The sequence below is a fragment of the Ambystoma mexicanum genome, chromosome 2q (assembly GCF_040938575.1).
Source record: "Ambystoma mexicanum isolate Mex_15411 chromosome 2q, UKY_AmexF1_1, whole genome shotgun sequence".
Classification (NCBI taxonomy): Eukaryota; Metazoa; Chordata; class Amphibia; order Caudata; family Ambystomatidae; genus Ambystoma; species Ambystoma mexicanum.
In genome coordinates, this window is record NC_090924.1 from 466,167,507 (window position 1) to 466,185,933 (window position 18,427).

General features: G+C 46.2%; 1 protein-coding gene across 1 annotated transcript in view; it reads right to left on the reverse strand.

Annotated features, from left to right (window-relative positions):
• The window catches only part of SDK1 (sidekick cell adhesion molecule 1), a 2,988,580-nt gene that overhangs the window by 666,525 nt on the left and 2,303,628 nt on the right, over window positions 1-18,427 (reverse strand). Inside the window, exon 20 of the mRNA XM_069647588.1 lies at window positions 14,111-14,209. Within this exon, the coding sequence (XP_069503689.1) occupies window positions 14,111-14,209 (99 nt within the window). The remainder of the gene's footprint in view (window positions 1-14,110; window positions 14,210-18,427) is intronic.

An 18,427-nucleotide genomic window follows, 5' to 3' on the forward strand; every position in this document is an offset into this window, starting at 1 on the left:
ATTGAGCAGACCGGACTGCATCACCCCCTGATACCTGAAATTTTGGGCTATGTTGACTGGACCTAGCTGAACTATAAAGCCATTGCCGAAAGGACCAGATTCACTGGAATGTCAGCAATTTGCCTGATTTTTCCTTTCATTCAAAGGCAGAAACTATCGGTTAATGCAGTGCAGTGGGTGACCAAGTATAATTGGTATAGATGTTTAAAAACCATTTATCTCCAAACTTGTGTTCTGCGCAGCCTATATGTCTACGTGCTGATAGATTCTTTCTACAGGATTCTGACTGATTACAATTAAGGTATGGTTTCCTGTGTTCAAATGGCTCCAAGCAATGGAGTACCGAGCGGGAGAGTCGCAAGGGGTTGGTCAAGCTGCCCCCACCCCCGTAGCTCTTTGAAGAGCCAGACCGGGACATTTGTCATTGGGACACCTCTCCCATTTGGCACCTCAAAGAGGGTGCCCAACGGTAAAGTGTCCCGCTGGCAGGACAATGTGTGCTGAGCAATTCCTGTTCAGCACGCCCGTTCTGAATGGTAGAGGTGTCCCGCTGCCAGGACACTGTCCCAAGGAACGCCAGGCAGCAGAGGGTCCTCACATTGCTCTGTATCAACAGAATATTACAATGTGAGCCATTTGGCACTGACTGGAGGGAGGGGGGTACTATGTCATAATCTGAGCTCAAAGCTGGATTATGTGGCTCTGTGCTACTGAGTGGTTGGTGATATCACAGTGGAACCTGGGAGGTGGCTTTGGGATTCCAGGGATGGCAGTTGGTCCTGCTGCTCTGGGTGGGAAAGGATGTCCCAGTATTTTCTCCACGTACTATCTTGTGCGTATCAATAAACCCACGTTTATTGCTTACCTTCGGCAATTGTCTCAAACTATTAGCTGGGACTTTTGTCCCTTTAGAAATGTGAATGGGAGGGAGTGATCAGAAGTGAGAAGGGTGCATAATGTTGCATGCTTTATGAAATAATGACTATGGCTTTAAAACCCAAGGGGGATTTGTTAGGCTCACATTAATCTTCATTACGGTCACCGTTATTGGCTGTAGGCCCCTTTGCGCCCTCGACTTTAACACCTGCTCAAAGCAGGCGTTAAGGGCGAGGGCGCAAAGGGAACCTCGGAGTATGGCGGTAAGGGATTACCGCCACCGGTCTCATTAGCGGTGGCCGCTATCCCTTACCGCCATACTCGGAATGAGGCCCAATGTATATAGTGTGTGACTAGTTTACTATGAAATAGTTTATTATGTAATGTGGTTTGCTTCCACTGCATTGCTATAAATAATTATATGTTATATGTGTTATATAAATAATAAGCAAAACCATAATAAATATCCATATCAACTAAGCCTGGAAAGATGTGAAAAGTTGCTTCAATTGTCCACAACTCAGTTTCACCATTTAACCAAGTGTGTGATCCTGAGCAAATTATTGCTCCACATATAGCAATGGTGCAATTTAGGTATTTTGCACCACAAAGTTATTTGTTACTTGGCTTATTTATGGCAACTTATTCTAAAGTCACTTCCATGGTGCCTCCAGGTATCAAAGACTGATGATGCGCCTTCCAATGTCCTTTTCTGTGAAGTCACTTCTGTTGGTGCAATCCATATACTAATTAGGAAGTTTGCATGTATTTTGCCTCAGAGAGCTTTGATAGAGCTTCCCAAAAAACAATACATTTTTAAATTGTTTTCTTATTAAAGTACCTCTGCTCTGCTTTCAAATGCTGCTCGGGCCACGTCTTATGTTACACCAACCTAACCTCTTCGCACTCACGCACCTCCAGACAGAAATCAGGAAGAGCAGGCCTCCCATATCACCCCACCTTGATATATTCCCTAACCCAACTCACTATTGAGAAAAAATTAGCAAAACGTAGTTTTTGGCCTCGGTAATTCGGTATTTCGCAATTCGTTTTTCTCAGGCGATACCGTACAAAGGTAGCCCACCTTACAATGTTGGCCCCCGGCAAATCCCCAGAGGGCTGAACTGAGAGGGAAACATGGTTCTCTAGGATATTTGGTGTAGAACAAGGGGTAACTGACATCTGTCAACATGGCAACCTTCTAAGTTCTCTTTTCGTATCGCCATTTACTTTCCACTCAGCGGATACATTCCTGGATCAGAAATGGTTGGATAACGGTGTGGAAAAAGTAAAACACATTTTTGTGGGGAAGTTCAGAATGACAGAGGACCTTTAAGATTTCCATACTAAAGAATTAAGGGGGCATCAAGAAAAAAAAGGGCGGGAGAAGAAAGTGAATAGGAAAGGGAAATAACAGTATTATGGTTGTTCAGCTAACCGTAATAGGTACATTTTGGTGGTTCTTAGGTTGTGGCTCACAACCATAATTCCCTGTCAAATGAAGCGTTTCTGGGAATGTGTAACTTTTTATATTAAATCAGGTTAGTATATCATATCAGTAGAAAATAAAAATGTCCCTTCATGGGGCAATCCCTGACATTTTTTGTTTCCAAAACCAATACAAACCAAAGAACAGCAACAGACTTGTACAAATGTTTCCCCCAATTTGCCCCTGTGAAGAAACATCTATCAATGAGTCTCTCCAGTTTAGTTGTCTTTTTAGATTGCGCAACGCTTCCTTGCGGGCTGTGAATGCTCTCCTGGTTCACGGTCCCATTCGGGTGGAGAGGTCTGCGCCTGGTGTTTGCCTCTTAGGCCATAAGCCGCACGCCGCATGCTGCTTGTGCACTCTCTCACCTTATGCAACCCCCCGAATGCTAGGCTTCACTACAAGAAACACTTGCTTTCTCTCTCACTTCCTCTCTACTGGTCCCCCTTGGCAGAGAGGCTACAGCACGTGATCCTCGGAGAGCATTAGCTGGGGGAGGTGGTGCATCCACGTGGAGTACTGTTCAGTTAAGCTCCTTCTTCCATGCTCTTTGATGCTGCCTCTGGCATTGCTGATTGAATAGTCTAATCTTAGTTTCGAAACGTATTCCAATTGCGCTCAGTTACTTATCAGTCTTGACTCGGGTACCAGGGACAAGATAAGTGTAGGTGATTGCTTTGTATGGATCCAAGCTTTGGATGGGTGCCATCATATTGTCAAGTGGGCGGCACAGGATATGAGTACAAGTTATTTAATTTACAACGAGGAGCTTCAAGAGGCCACCCCAAACAGTCTTATCTTAATTATACATTGACCAGCCAGTCTTGGTCTTGAGGGTTTCCCATACACTGTTTCTCGAGGTCCTTTACATCTCTTTTTGCAGTGTCAGGTTTAAGGTTTTCCTGCACCCGTCCCCTCTCTAGTCCCTTTCCTCTTCAAACGTTCCCTGCTTCTCTTAATAGATGTTGGAACAGGGTGAACCACTCAGCAAGGTAGTCCTCCTCCCAATGTCCCATGGGACTCAACAGGGCCATTGCCACCTCCCTCTCCCAGGGTCCTCCTTACCAACTCTCTACCCGTGCCTGGTCCTGTTCCTCCCCGGCATTGCACCCCATGCTTGTTCCTCTTCCCACCATGGGCCCAGCCCATTCAGTACCCTAACTGGTGCCTCCACTAACACCCCTGCTCGGTTTGGCTAGTTACCCCCCCTGTTCCCCTCTCCTTCCAGCTGTTCACCAGCCTCCTCTGCATCTCTTCCAGGCTCCTATGATATTCACCCACCTCGTCCTTAACTTCCTCCACCTCCTCCTGATATTCAACAATCTCCTCCTGATCTTTCTCCGCCTCCTCCTTGTCATTTTCATTAAACCACCTCCTGAACTGTCTCCTCTCTTCCTCCTGATGTTAGCCAACCTCTTCCTGATCTCTCTATGCCTCCTCTGTCTGGTGCTCCTCCACCCCCTGCTTATCCCATCCTGCCGCCTTCTTCTCCCACTTTACTTTCCAAACTCCTCTGCCAATTCCTGTCAACACCTTCTTCCAAATGTGTAAAGTGCTCCAACCACCTGCCACATGCTTCTCAATAAACACAATTTATAACTGGAATCCTGATCTAATATAGCCCTGTAACCCCTGTCCCAAGGGTTGACTCCTTGTAAGTGGCTGCAACTCTGTTGCCACAGACTGGCTGGGGTCCACAGGCTCATCTGGGCTCTTCATTTATTGTGAGGACAGACCAGGTCTTTAAATGGCTGGTCACCCATTTTGGATTTCGCTTGCGTCTTAACTGTGGTTTGATGGCAGCAGCAGGACCTGTGCGGCATTGGTTGTTTAGGGTCAGTATTAATAAGCATAAGTTAATTATTTCACATATCCCGCTTTTGCTTCTGTTTGCTCCGCTCATAAAATGTATGCCGGCGGTAACCCTGGAGCGGCCCACGGTCCAACGCAAGTTCGCCCCACAAACTGCAAAGGTTTCAAAGCTCTCTCAATGCCTGCATGGGATCTTGAGCAAGATCATACAATGATTTCTGGAGAGCCCCCAGCCTCAGAGTGGGATTTAGCACGTGAAGATGACTACTGGTGGTACCATTCCCTTATGAGCACTGGTGTCTCTGAGCTGCTGGAAATCAGTGGATAGCTGTTCTTTCTTGAGCCAAGATGTCTCTTTGGTGTCGGTGAAAGAGCCAGCCATATTGCTACTGTTGCTGTGACTGTCTCCTACCTTATGGAGAGGTCCATGGGTGGGTAAACAGGGCGTCCTTCCCATACTGCTCCAGGGCTGTGCTAACTTGGGGAGTTACCCAGCTCTCGTGCTCATCCCACAAGATGTCCCCACAACTAGGCATGCAGCTTCGTCACAGGGCCAACTGACCCGGTGCTGGCAAGTTAGAGGTTTACCACCTCTCCAGTGAATCTGTGCGGTCGGGGTGGTTGCTTTCTCCATTGAAACACAGATCAATGCTGTTGTGAAAATGGCCCATTACCATATTGGCCTAATTGCTTATCATTGCTTTCTGCTCAGCAAGCACTGTGCATCAGACCACTCTGATCAGGATTTGTCCAGTCATATATTTTAATATTGTCTACAAGAGGCTTGACTCAAAAAAGTTTCAATAAGCTTTCAATGGTATAAAGAGCAATTAGACCAATTTGGGGTCTAAAAATATGATCACGCTTCGCTGTCCAGGCAGAAGCAAATTTGGCGTGCTATTCAGCACCAGATTGAGTTGAAGGGAATGTCTATCCTATGGATGGCATGTATGGAAACTGGCGCTCAATAATTGGCACTGTGGACTGAGCCTTCTCGCCCTACCAGAATATAGTGCTTCCACTCAGAAACAGGGTTATGACTTTGAGAGTTCACAAATGAGGGCAACAAAAGCCTCCAAGCAGTGAGGTGCCTGGCACCCTCTACCTGTGGCCATATGCGTTTTGACATTTCACTGGATTTCTAATTGAACATGCACAAGTGTATTTAACGGAACATGGCCAATTATTCTCTATGAAGTCTTCGGTGGTATTAGACCAAATCTGTTAGGTAGGCTTTAAAGCTCTGGGTTCCCAATGATGACTCTGACATCTCTTGATGTTCCAGTTGTTCCTTTAATGATGTTCCAGTTCATCTTTTATAGTTTCTTATGTCAAGTTCATCGGAGCTCCAGGCAAACATACACAAGCATCCTCCCAGGTAGGCTACACCTCACCAACTGACTCACTCAGAACTCTCAAACATACAACATTCTCACCAGCAAGATTCCATGTCACTCACTCAGCATTCTACTCATTCTGCAAAGACAACATGGAAACCTAAATCACTACATAGGCCTTTGCTCTTGGGATGGTGGGTTGCTTCTATTGTCGTTAACGTTTTGTTGTAGTGTTTTATGTTGCAATTGTTGTTAGCACTGAGTAGTTGAGTGGCTTGGTATTCGCACACCTACGCAATATAAAATACAATTTAAAAACAATTATTCATTCAAATAACTTTGTTAAACAAATGTTATGTTTAACATGCTGTTGTATACATCTTTAACATTCACTGAAACAACTTTGGCAAGGTTATTGTTACAAAGCAAACCCTAAAAGACCCACTGCATTGTCTAAGTTATGGTTAGCAAACATAATTCACACATGACATGACACCAGAGATGAGAACACATGGCTTGAACAGCCTACAATTATTCTATTCGGGAGGATAGTCACAGCTGAACTCACAGGGCATGACCTGCTGCCATCCCCCAGGCACATCCCCTCTCCATACTATGCCCAGAGGGCAGAGTAAAAGCTCCCAGCTGGGAACCCAGGAAAGGCCCTGAAGCCTTGATCTGCGACTGCAAAATGGACCAAGTTGCACTTAACCACAAAATAATTGTTTGTTGGCCTTGTGGCCAAAGTTTGGTGTTGCTCTCGTGACAGGACCCGGGACTGGATCCTTCAATGGGAAACCGGGCCCCTGTCAAACTGGGGCACGGGGCCTAGCAGGGTTGAAGCCAGAGGCAGCCATGTCCCAGAGAAGGGTAAAGGGAGTTGCGGGAAGGACAGTCCCTGAAATCCCCTCACATACCCTCAATGGATACTGGTACCACCTTGAACACATTGTGTATAGGCGCTATATAAATAAACAATCAATCAAACCTTCTGTCACATGATGACTTCCAGTGCCTATTCTAGCGAGAGCTCTCCCTTTTTGTATTCCTGGACCGCACGTACCAGAATTCCCAGTGTTGAAGCACAAGTGTAGCAAGCATAAAGAGAGCAAGCAAGAGGTGTAGACAAGGTAGGGCCTGAGTGGGCAAGGCCCAACCAAATTCTCTGTGGGCATTTACAGATATTAATGTCACTGTGGTGACCCAACTACATTAGTTTCAGGCCCCACTTGTTAGGCAACCCTGGCTATGTCTCTGGAGCAAGGCCACGCGCAAAACGGTCTGCACAACAATGAAGGAAAACTATCCCAAGTTCAGCGGTAAAACAAAGAAATCACCACGACAAAGAGAACCCGAAAACCCAGACCCACAGCACATCGCAGAAATAGCATAGTGATCTGCGCGGAGAAGGGTGTGGTCCCAACAAGGGGTTTTAATACCTGGTGCCTGTGTAACCCAGACCTTAAAACCAATAGAAGGGTGGGGATTGTAGGAGTAGGCAGAGAACCATTTAAACGGAAAAGTAATTAATGTGAGAGTTTGGGTTGTATGGGTGAGGTCGGAAGGAGTGGAGGTGGACCAAGACACCTGCCAGAGGAAAGACGGCAGAGAAGAGTGCTGAGGAGTTGACGATGGAGTTGACACAGAGGACAGGTAAGGTGTTCATTGTGAGGGAGTGGTCGCATTTGTAAGCTTGACGCTGTGAAAGTGAGAGAGAATTGTGAGAGTGATTGTAGTGAGTGGGGTGAGGAAAGAGGAGACGAGATGGGTGAGGGAAGAGGAGCGGGGTGAGGAGAGAGTAGCGATGAGAGAGGAAAGGAGAAGGGCGAGGACAAATGAGAGGGGTGAGTGGACAGGAGAGAAGAGGCCTGAGGAGTGATAAAGGAGATGGGTGAGGAGAAAGAAAAGATAGGGGAGGAAATAGGAGAAGGGGAGTTCGGAGATTGTGTGAACATCAGAGGGACAGAAGGGGGGAGAGCAAGGAGACGACCGGCGGGAGAGAGAAAGGAACTGGAGAAGGGAGGCATAAGAGCAGAATAGAGGGAGTAGCAAGATCAAGGAAAAGAGAGAAAGGGAGTGACTGAGGGAGAGATCGGACAATGGTACTGCACACGCAAGCCACAATACTGCTATTGACTTTATCAACAGAGCATGGCCTATTACCAGGCCATGTTGCTACTCCGCCCAGAACCTCTGCTCCCTGAAAAATACCAGCAAAAGCCACAGCTTTAAATTTTTATGATATCATTCATAATGTAATATGGGATGTCATTAGCGATTAGCTAATAACTTCACTGGAAGTGGAAATATCACAAACATTATTGTTTGTAGTTTCTTTGGCACACGCCACATAATATAGTAGCAGGCAGTGCATTCCAAGGGCTATATTTCTAATTCCACGTTCAATTCATGTGTTCAAAATGCAAAAACATGGTTCATTGAATCTTATGGAAAAACTGAAAAGTAGCAGTAGGAAGGTTTTGAATTAATCATAGCCTCTGGCATTGTTGTTAGCAAGTCTCCAAACCTTAGTTTTTCACCCTACTGTCCCATCATAGAAGCGGAAACCATATGCAAATCAGGCCGGATCCACCTCGAAAAGGAGCATTCCATCCCAGGTGGCTAGGCCACATCCCTTCTACATGAGACTTCAAGGCTCCGTTTGCATTGTTTCTATTATCTTTGAATTTTTTATTTGGTGCGTTATAAAGTACTGCAGGCTTACAGAATACTACAGAGAGCATTAGAGAAAGAATGGGTAGGAAGTGGAAAGAAAGGAAGGATAGAATAAAGGAGGGGGATTGGGCATGCGGGTAGGGAAAACAAGGAGCGAAAATGCAGGTTCAGTTATAGGAAACTGTAGTGACTACTTTACACCTAGTCCATAGGGCCCTTTTCTCCATACCTATCAGTGTCCAGTCAAACAGGATGTAACAGCAGCCATTTGATGGGAAACAGCCTATACATTCAAATGTAGGCACGGTGCCAATGTACGTATGCTGTTCACGGCCTTCACCCAAGCTTGCTGCTTCCGGCAAAGGCTGCCAGTCCTTTTATCACCATGCCAGTAAGGCTATCTAATATTTAATTAGGGGGATGGAGGGTGGGCTTATGGAGGAAAGGGAACTATAGGAGTACAGTAGTCACTGCTGTCAGTAACTTTTTCTTACTCCTAAATCCCTTCCCCATTTGGGCCCTCCAGTTTATCGCGATTTGGTGATCCTGCAAAATGCAGCAACAATTACTGTTTTTCTGAAAAATCTGGAAAACTGCAGTTTTTGCAAAAACACCCATAAAAGAAAAGGTACAAGTTCTCCCATTTTTTGGGGGGTGAAAGTAATGAAGTGCGCAAGCTCATCTCATCACTTGCTCCAAAAAAAGGAGCAACCCAATCCACAAAGGACATCCGAAGGCGCGCATCTTATAGCCACACATTCAGATGGACATTTTCACCTCTTTGCACATTTCTGCAAATCAGGGGGCATTTTTGTGCATTTTAAAGCATTGACTTCACTAACAGGATTTGCTTTTGTGCAGAAACTAAGGAAACCCCATGCACCCAGATGCAATAGGTACATGGGGTGTGTGCATTCCAAAACAGGGTCTTTCCTTCCTGTCCCTCTCATGTTTTTTTTTTTTTAAGTGTGACAGCAGAGGTATGAACGGCTGCTGTGTGTCACTTGCATTTCTATTACTCAACACAGAAGGAGAATATTTTCACCATTACAACGGCTAATGATCAATAAAGTTAATAATATCAAATGGCCAGGCATATTAAAACAAAAATGTAGGGCAAAACAAACACTCTTTATCTGTGGCACTTCCTGGTAAACATATACAACTATTGATAGAAATAACGATAACCTGGCTCTCTTGTAGCCTCACACACTGACCCTTTCGTGCAACCTATCAATCTTGCACCCACCAGTATAAAAATGTGCCACAAAAATGCTGCGATAAATATTATTTTTGCCGGAAATTTTTCATTTATATGCTGCAACGTTTTTAATTTCATGCCACAATATCCTGGAAGTTCTGCCCATTTCTCAATGCTGATATGAGGGTATTCCACACAGGACTCCCTCTGGATGGTACCAGTATTCTAGACAGAGAGGTTCTGGAGGCTAGCCTGACCAAACCAGGCATCTAACCTGACACTAATGTCCCGGCAGTAGTCTTTGCAGAAGGTGGATCACGATGGCCACGTGGCTGCCTTGCTGATCATGTCCTAGAGACCACATCCATGACCTTTGCTCTACCAGCATGCTCACGAGGAACCTCGAGGGCTTTCCCTGTTGTTTATGAGAATCCTAGGAATGGACCGCAATGCAATGAGCAATAGATCCCTTGGAGGCCACAATTGACAAGAGATTATCATCCTTTCTAAAGCTACTTGCCCTGCCCTGTAAGTGCAGGGTGGACATTTAGAGTGTGGGGTGTTTGCTCAGCTTCCGACTGGACAGAAGGAAAAGTAGAGAAGTCCATCTCCTTTAAATTTGGAAAAAAAAGACACCAATTTAGGGAAGTAGGCTAAATGGCTCCATGAAACACTGATAGGTCTGCCGCCACGAGTTGGAAATTGATTCTTGCCATTGGTTTAAATGGCTTATGTAATTTGAATGAAATATCCAGCTCCGAATTCAGTCGACTGTGCTTCTGTGGGAGATCCAGACGCTCAAAAGGCAGATTCAGCATCTCTCACTGCAGATTCTATGTAAAGATAATTCTACGGAGCCACTCATGCGATGCATGCTAGCGCCCGCCCCCAGACACATACCACTTGAGGAAATGTTGATAGAGTGAATAGATGCATCCATCAAGTGCTAGGAAAAGAAGAGTGACACTCTGGAGGAAGGTCCCTCTGAAGGTCTGCTTTCTCATTCAGAGGTGCAGGCTAGCAGCAACTAAAAGCGCTTTGGTGTTGGACTGCCGAAGGTGCATTGCCGAATTGGTCTGAACCTTTTCTAGACGTCCAACAGTTTCTTCTCCTTACCAGTGCAAACGGAGGAGACTTTTGGCGAACAAGAAGGAGAACTCACTTAGCTCTTAAAAAAAGGGGGCGCTGACACCACAACTGAGGAAGAAAGCTGAGGGTGCCCCAAAAGGCAGGACTTTGCTGAGGGCAAATGTTCCGTAACGTAGCATCCAGTCGTTTGGTTGCCAGGGTGATTGAATAATGTCCCTGTCAAACCTTGGCAGCCTTTACTAGCGCGTCCTTCTGGAGTGGGATATGTGACATCTCAAGACCTACAAGTCACAGGTCAGCTGTGATAACTTTACTCTCCACGTAGGGGATGTCCTGGACAGCAATTCACAAAAATTGAACTGCTCCTACCATCCTATCATGAAAAGACCTCACCGAGGAGGGTTGGTCCTCGCATGCACCACATGTGGACGCCTTCAATTGGAAGATATAGGATACTCCGGCAAAGAGGGTGGCGTCAACAGTGGTAGCGTCCCATCAGGGGAAATTATTTAAAGGCTGTGCAGGACCAGGAGCAATCTTGTTATCGGGCTGCTGAAGAGGCTGTACCCTTTTCTGACTCTGCGCTGACCTACAGGTACGGCTGGAGCACTGGCGGGAGGTGGTGCCATATAGGCTCCTCGACCCAGAGCCAGCAGCGGAGTTGATTAAGGTGACACATCCAGATACAAAACCTCTTTCATCAGCCCTGTAAAATAGGAAGACCCCTGCACTAAGACTCCAGTGTTGTGGGGGTGGGGGCAGTGGATCCTCCCCATTCTGCCCCTAGCCCCAATGTCTCTCTCTCTCTCCCCCTCTCCCTCTCTAAGTCTAAAGCGAGAGAGAGAGAGAGAGAGAGAGAGAGACAGCGATAAGTGGAGAGAGGTGTACGGTTAAAGGTTCGAATGCAAAAAATGGTCTTTACCACAAAAACAGGGTTTGGGGGGGAACCCCCACAAAAAAATTGTAAAAAAAATAAAACTTTTTTTTTTCGAACCTTTTGTTTTCGGTCCTTTTGATTCGACCCTATTGTATTTCGAACCTTTTGATTCAAACCTTTGACCTATAACTGGGGAGAGAGGCATGGAAGGAGGAACAAGCAAGTGGCAGAACATCAAGGATACTAAGTGGCAGCTAGCGAGAGGGACAGAGATGGGTTTCAGTGCCAGGTGCCTAGGCATGCATGAGAGGTGGATTGGCGCCGGAGAGAGTACGATGGAGAGGGGAGGCCAAAGGGTCAGGATTCTAAGGCAAGGAGATGAAACGTGTCCCTATATGGTAACGGAACAGTCTCCAGGCCCGACCTACATATGGAAAACACTGTGGGACTTGCTGTGCAGGAACATAGAATGGCAGCACACTTACCCGGGACACCCAGGAGATACCAAGAGGCAGCCCAGGGATGCAATTGCTATCAGGTAGGGTAATTAAGGTCCTAGGAAAGCTAGATGCTAATCATGTGCAGTAAAGGTGAAGATGAATTCCTCGACATTCTGACTAAAAGACTTTCTAGGTCTTCACTGGCATATAAATTGGGGTGCTACACAGTAAAGCACTTTATGGGTTGGGCTGAAGCTGATTTTCTGTGTTTATTTGGTATTCTACCCTCTGCTAAAGTTTCCATTCACATATCCACAATTCTTGATGCCTATAGCATTAAAATAAAAGTCATGATCCTTGAAGCTTACATGTGTTTGTGGTGGTGATTACCAAGTACTTTGTGACACTATCTTGGCTTTTACCCAGCTTTAAGTTGGTTTATATATGTGTGTAATCTATCTATCTATCTATCTATCTATCTATCTATCTATCTATCTATCTATCTATCTATCTATCTGACTGTCTATATTTATCTTTCTATATATGTATCTATCATAGCCTCATCCAGTCATATTTATGCAGCTCTGCGTCTGTATATCTCTCTCTCTCTCACACTCTACCTACCTACACCTATCATTATGTCTACCCGTGTTCATATGTATTTCTATTACCTAATCTTCTAACTATATGTCTACCTGCCTGCCTGTCTGCCTGCATATCCATATATCGATCCCTCTGCACCTACATGTACTATTTCTACATCCATCTAGCGGTTTGTATAACTGTCTAACTATGGTTGTCTATTTCTGTAGCCATGTGCGGTGGTCTACCTACCAACCTGTCGGTACGGCTGCTTAACTATATTTCTATGTCTCTATTTATATACCATCTACCCATCTTCGTGTCTGTCTAGCCATCTATTGATCTGCGTGCCATATCTATCCACCTGTTACTCCACCTAGCCATATATCTATCTATCCATCTATCTATCTAGCTGTGCAACTAGCTAGCTATGCATTCATCTATATCTAGCTGTCTGTCTGTTTGCCTGTTTCTATCTATCTATCTATCTATCTATCTATCTATCTATCTATCTATCTCTATCCCTCTCTCTAGCTATGCAACTAGTTAGATATGCATTCATCTATATCTAGCTGTCTTTCTGTGTGCCTGCTTCTATCTATCTAGCTATCTAGTAAACTGAGACAGATGACACAGAAGGGTTAATCTGTTCTAGTGGGCCGGGAGGATTGATCAGGGGCAACACCTTTGTCTTGGAAGCTAGACGGAGCAGAGCAACATGTGTAGCTAACTTCAAGTATGTGCTGTTGTTAAAGACTGATTGTGGAGGTCTGTGTGTACCAGTTATTATTATTCGGGTATTTATTGAGCGCGGACCTACCTTCAGGAAGCAATCAAGTGCTTTACAATCATAGGGAGAAGAACACACCAAGGAAAGCAGAGAAAAAAGGAGCGGGGAGCTAACGTGGGAGGGGGGGCAATTGGCAGCACGGGGGAAAGACAGTGGGGAGCGGATCACTGAGTCTCACGTAGGGTGGGGAGTACACGGTGTGCGGTCTTAGGTGTTAAGGAGGAGCCATTGCTTGAAGAGGAAGGTCTTGGGCTCTTTCCTGAATTGTAGAAGTGATTGGGCGAGTCTGATGTTGACAGGGAGCAGGTTCCAGAGTCTTGGTAAGGACTAGGTGAACTACGAAAATACCAAAAATCGAAAAAGAACATTTCGAAAAAAGATTCTCAAAAATGATTTTTGAGGGTCTATGGAGTACTCAGGAAAAAACATCTATTCTTCAACATTTTTAAACATACAAAAAAAACCTCATGTTCTCATGTAACTGCTGTAGGTAACGCGTCATGTTACCAGAACTATCATGGCAGTATAAACAAATCAACTAAGACTTGCAATGTTTACACCTTTGCCCACTAACGATTAGACTTGCAGCTAGGAGTCACACTTTAATAAATGGAAATTAACACACATCACTGCAACCTTGAAGCATGCACCTAACTGTATCAAATCATTTAATAAATTAAGCAAAAGAAGTGGAGGTGGGAGCACCAGGGCGCCCGGTGCCTGACGACTGAAGGAAGCCGAGATTCTCCAGGCACTAGCCCTGTCAGTAATTGGCGGCATGCCATGTCAGACATCACACAATGACATTACAGTGCTCCTAGGGGGACCACGGGAGGCTTGCTCTGTCCGCGAGCAGGCGTCCCTAAACGCTCTATTATCCAGCGATTTTCTCATTCTAGGCCGCGGCTGTGTTTTTATATGGTGTAACTGTGGACGCTTGCCTGTAATGACGCCATTTTTCTCCGCAGGCTCCTGCCAGCTGACCTTGAGGGACGTGTCCAGAATCTCGGTGAAGCTCAGGTGTCCCACAATTCCCGGCCCTGTGGAATGAGAAGAGGATTTATGTTAACACGAAAATCATTGACTTATTCTGCTGTCCTCCCGCGCCTAAAATAAATAGTGCACGTGGCAATAATACACAACGTCTGAAAAGCTAGGAAATGCTAGAAGGCACCCTGGCGGAGACAATCTATCTCTTTAGTATCATACACAATACTCCTCACACACCCCTACGGTGCATTAGAAACCTGGAAGCAGAGTGCTTGTATATAATAGCATCGTTACTAAGCATTGCTAGCGCTTTGTCTGTTGGAAACACTATCTTGCAACAGATTTAATGTATGGAAAAAATATCCAGGCTCCGAACTTGATATGCAAAAAAGGTCAGCAGTACTCCAACCGGACGCCAGGCGGCACAACTGCAGAGGCGCCAGTGACTTTTGGTGGGGTGTAAAATGTTCCCCTTCCCCGGAGAAGGGACTGCTGTAAAGATCGTAGAGGGGCTTACACATGGGAGGGGGCTTCAGGGCTTCCCCCAGAAATGTGTTTCTTAATAGTAAGTTGACATGGTGTATTTAGCAGCACGAATTTGACAAATACTGGGTACAACAGCTACACAATGTAAACCCCCTGCAAGGGGGCATGAGAAAAAGTCCAACAGATGCCAGTTCACTAACAGTACACTGGGGCATTTTCGAACAGGATGGCACTCTGGCTGCAACCAAAGAATACCCCGAAGACCATCTCAACCATGCCAAAGTAGAATAGAGCATTTCAGCCAACAGGCCATACGTGCCACGCAGTACCCATCCCGGAAAGTTCCCATCCAGTGCAGAGCCACAGAGCGATGCAGGCGGGTATTCAGGTTAGCTCCGGTGGATGAAAAAAACTTACCCCCCTGAAATGTGGAAGCAGTATAGGCTCGATGGTAGAAGGATGTTTTCATGCGTGTTTTCACCCCACCATAACTGTGTTTTCTAAACATACCCCTATTCTCCAATCGCAAGCATGTCAGGCTATCAAACACTGAAGATCCCTAATGGGGGTGATTGACAGCTAATTTGAATACCCAGGGTGCATTGCTCAGTGGCTCTTAACTGCAGGCGAACTTCCATAGAGGTTACTGGATGGTGCTGTGGCAGGTTTGGCTCGTTAGCTGAAATGACCTACTCCAAGGTTCGAATTTGCTGGGGGCTATGTAGTTCCTGCTTCTCGCCCAGGAGAGTGCGGTTAGAATGGAAACAGCAGCTGACAGGAGCTACTTTTGGCTCCCCAAAGCAAGGTGCCTTACAAACAAGCATATGTGGCATTAACTTTGAGCATTTTAGAATGTTAATGAGGAATAATTAGGATACATCTATGACACATTTACACATGACTCATATATAATGGCCAAAAAATGTAAGTTACTCACCATAGTGACTAAAGTATTCAGAGTCTAGTTCCCTTTCCTCCATCCTTGTTGGCGTCACCAAAAATGGGGACAGTACCGGAATCTTTGGCAGCGAAAAATTTAGCTTGCCCTTTAAATGTAGTACCCTTTGAACACATCGGATGCATAGATGTACTTAGTACATATTAGCCCTTGGCTTCTAGCGGAGGAAGGCGGGTAGGACGTATGGAGGAAAGGCGACTATGGACTATGAGTACTCTAGTCACTACAGTCAGTAACTTTAATTACTAATGCGTCCCGTCCCCTTTCCTCCATCCTTGTTGGTGATTGCACCAAACAAGAACATAGGGTGGAGCTGTGATAACCTGCCTCACATCTAGGACGAAGCAAAAAGGTTCTTCAGAACCGCCTGACCAAACTCTGCATCGCGCCTGGAGCTGGTGTCCAGTAAGTAGTGCTGACAGAAGGCCGACGGAGTGGCCCAAATTGTCACCTTGCTGATGACATCCCAAGAAGCATGTCTCTGAAATGAGATGGCTGTGGCCTTGGCTCTAACCGCATGGACATGAATACCCTTAGGAACAGGTTTGCCCATAGCCGCATACGCCTCCAAAATGGCCTGAACCATCCAATGGACAAAGGAAGCCTTGGAGACCTGAGAGCCGGGGGAGGAGCCCCTAAAAGGCACAAACAATGCTTTAAGCTTCCTGAAGGATTTCGTCCGAGAGAGATAAAACTTGAGGACCCTCTTGGGGTCCAAGGGATGCAGGGCTCTCTCTGCATTTGACTGCGGGTTCAGAAAAAACAGGCGAGTGTAGGCAGATATCTTGATTCAGATGAAAGGGAGAGACCACCATGGGCAAGACGTTAGAGTGAGTGCGTAAAATGACCTTGTCATTGTGAGACTTGGTGAAGGGCTCACGCGAGGACACCGGCTGCAGCTCACTAAACCTACATGCAGAGGTGAGAGCCACCAGTAAAACTGTCTTTAGTGTCCCCAAGTGGATGTCCATAGAGGCCATTGGCTCGAAAAGGCTTGCGCTGCAAGGCTGCAAGAACCACTTTGAGGTCCCTGACCCGGTGCAGCCTATGCACGGGAGGAAAATGCAGAGACAACCCCTTACGGTGGGCCTTAACCACCTGGTTTGCCACAGAAAAGACATCCTCAGGGGAACTCTTGTAGGCCCAATGGCCGCCAAATAAGTGTGTCAAGTATCCACCTGAACTCTAGGACGAGCCTGGTGCGCTGAAAAGGCCAGTACGTCATCCAGAGGACAGGTGAAACGTTTCAGATCGTTGTCACGAGTCCAATTGTGGAACCTAGTCCATTTACACTTATACTGGGACCGAGTTGAGGGCCTCCTGGTCTGCTGAATGATGTCCTAGTTGTCATCAGAAAATAGAGCATGCTGAAAAAGCCCAGCTGGTCAGGATTCAGGTCGCCAGTGCCAGCTTAGCCGGTTCTGGATGCTCCACCGCCCCGTCCTGCAGCATCAGGAATCCCCTGCTGGAGATTGGAAGGTGGACGGGATCCGGGGAGTACAACTGGAGCAGATCTGAAAACATGGGTCTCGGAGGCCAGTGGGGGGTAATCAGGATGAGGCTGCACCCACCAAAGCCCAGAACTTGCGGATCGTCCGTTGGACCAGAGGGTTGGGTGGGAACGCATAACACCTGAGGCTGTGCCAACAGATCTGGAAGGCATCTCCCAGAGACTCCTGACCTCGACCAGCCCGTGAAGCAAACTGGGGGCTCTTGGAGTTGAGGAGATGCAAACAAATCCAGATCCACAAACCTTCAACACTGGAACAGGGGCAATAGGAAGTCGGTGTATAACTCCCACTCTTAGGGGTTGAAACCAAGCGGTTGAGCTGGTCTGCTTCTGCACTGCTGTCCCCCGAAAGGTGGACTGCTAAAATCCAAATCCCCTCCCTCAGGATCCATTCCCAGATCGAGAGCGGGCAACGGGTGCCAACTGTCATGATGCCTACCCCCGGACATCCAGACTGTGGGATGTTTTTACCCATGTATACAAGCCCTACCATAAAACTGTGCAGTACTGGCATGGAAAACATCATGATGGCTGAACTCCTCAGAGAGTGCACAGGGAAAACATGAAGAATAGGCTGCCACCCATTTTTGCCTATGTTGTGAGCACAGGAGGGCACTGCCTAAAACCACCATTGGGCTACACACACAGTAGCCTGAAACCATTGGGAATGGCAATGCTGATTTCCAAAAAAAACAACTCAGAACTGTGGGGAATTCATTTTCTTAATCCCAAAAATGGTTGCATTACCAGTACTCACCACTATCAGAAAGCCTGCGTTTTAAAACCACCGGACTTTTGTGTAAAACTGCACAAATGAAACAAAACCAGACCAAGGAAAGACTTGCTAAGAGGTGGATACAATGTAAAACTATATTCTGAAATGACTTGAAGGAAGAAATTATTTAATGCATATGTAAAAATTGTAAGTGATTTAAACTGGGAACAAAAAGTGACATTTAGCTGAAACCTGGCTTAATGAAACTGGATTCTGCCTGACAACTACCCCCGACAGGGGTTGAAACCTGCTCAGCCACTCTTCCCCTTGCCAAAAGGAGTTGTCACCTCTCTGATTAGATTAGGGGTGGAGCAGCTGGGGACTACAGGAAGTTGAACAAAGGCCTGTCCTGGACTCCGGTAAATGTTATATTGGGGGCGTCGTAAAAGTGGCTTCCTCTTAGGGGAAACTGGGAGGGGCAGTGCCTCTGCTAGCAGCTGAGCTTGGGGGAAGTGGATAAACCAGTTATTCCACCCTGTGATGTGGGAAGCCACACCCCTTTTTGACCAGAGCATAATTTTAAAAAGATAGATAACTCA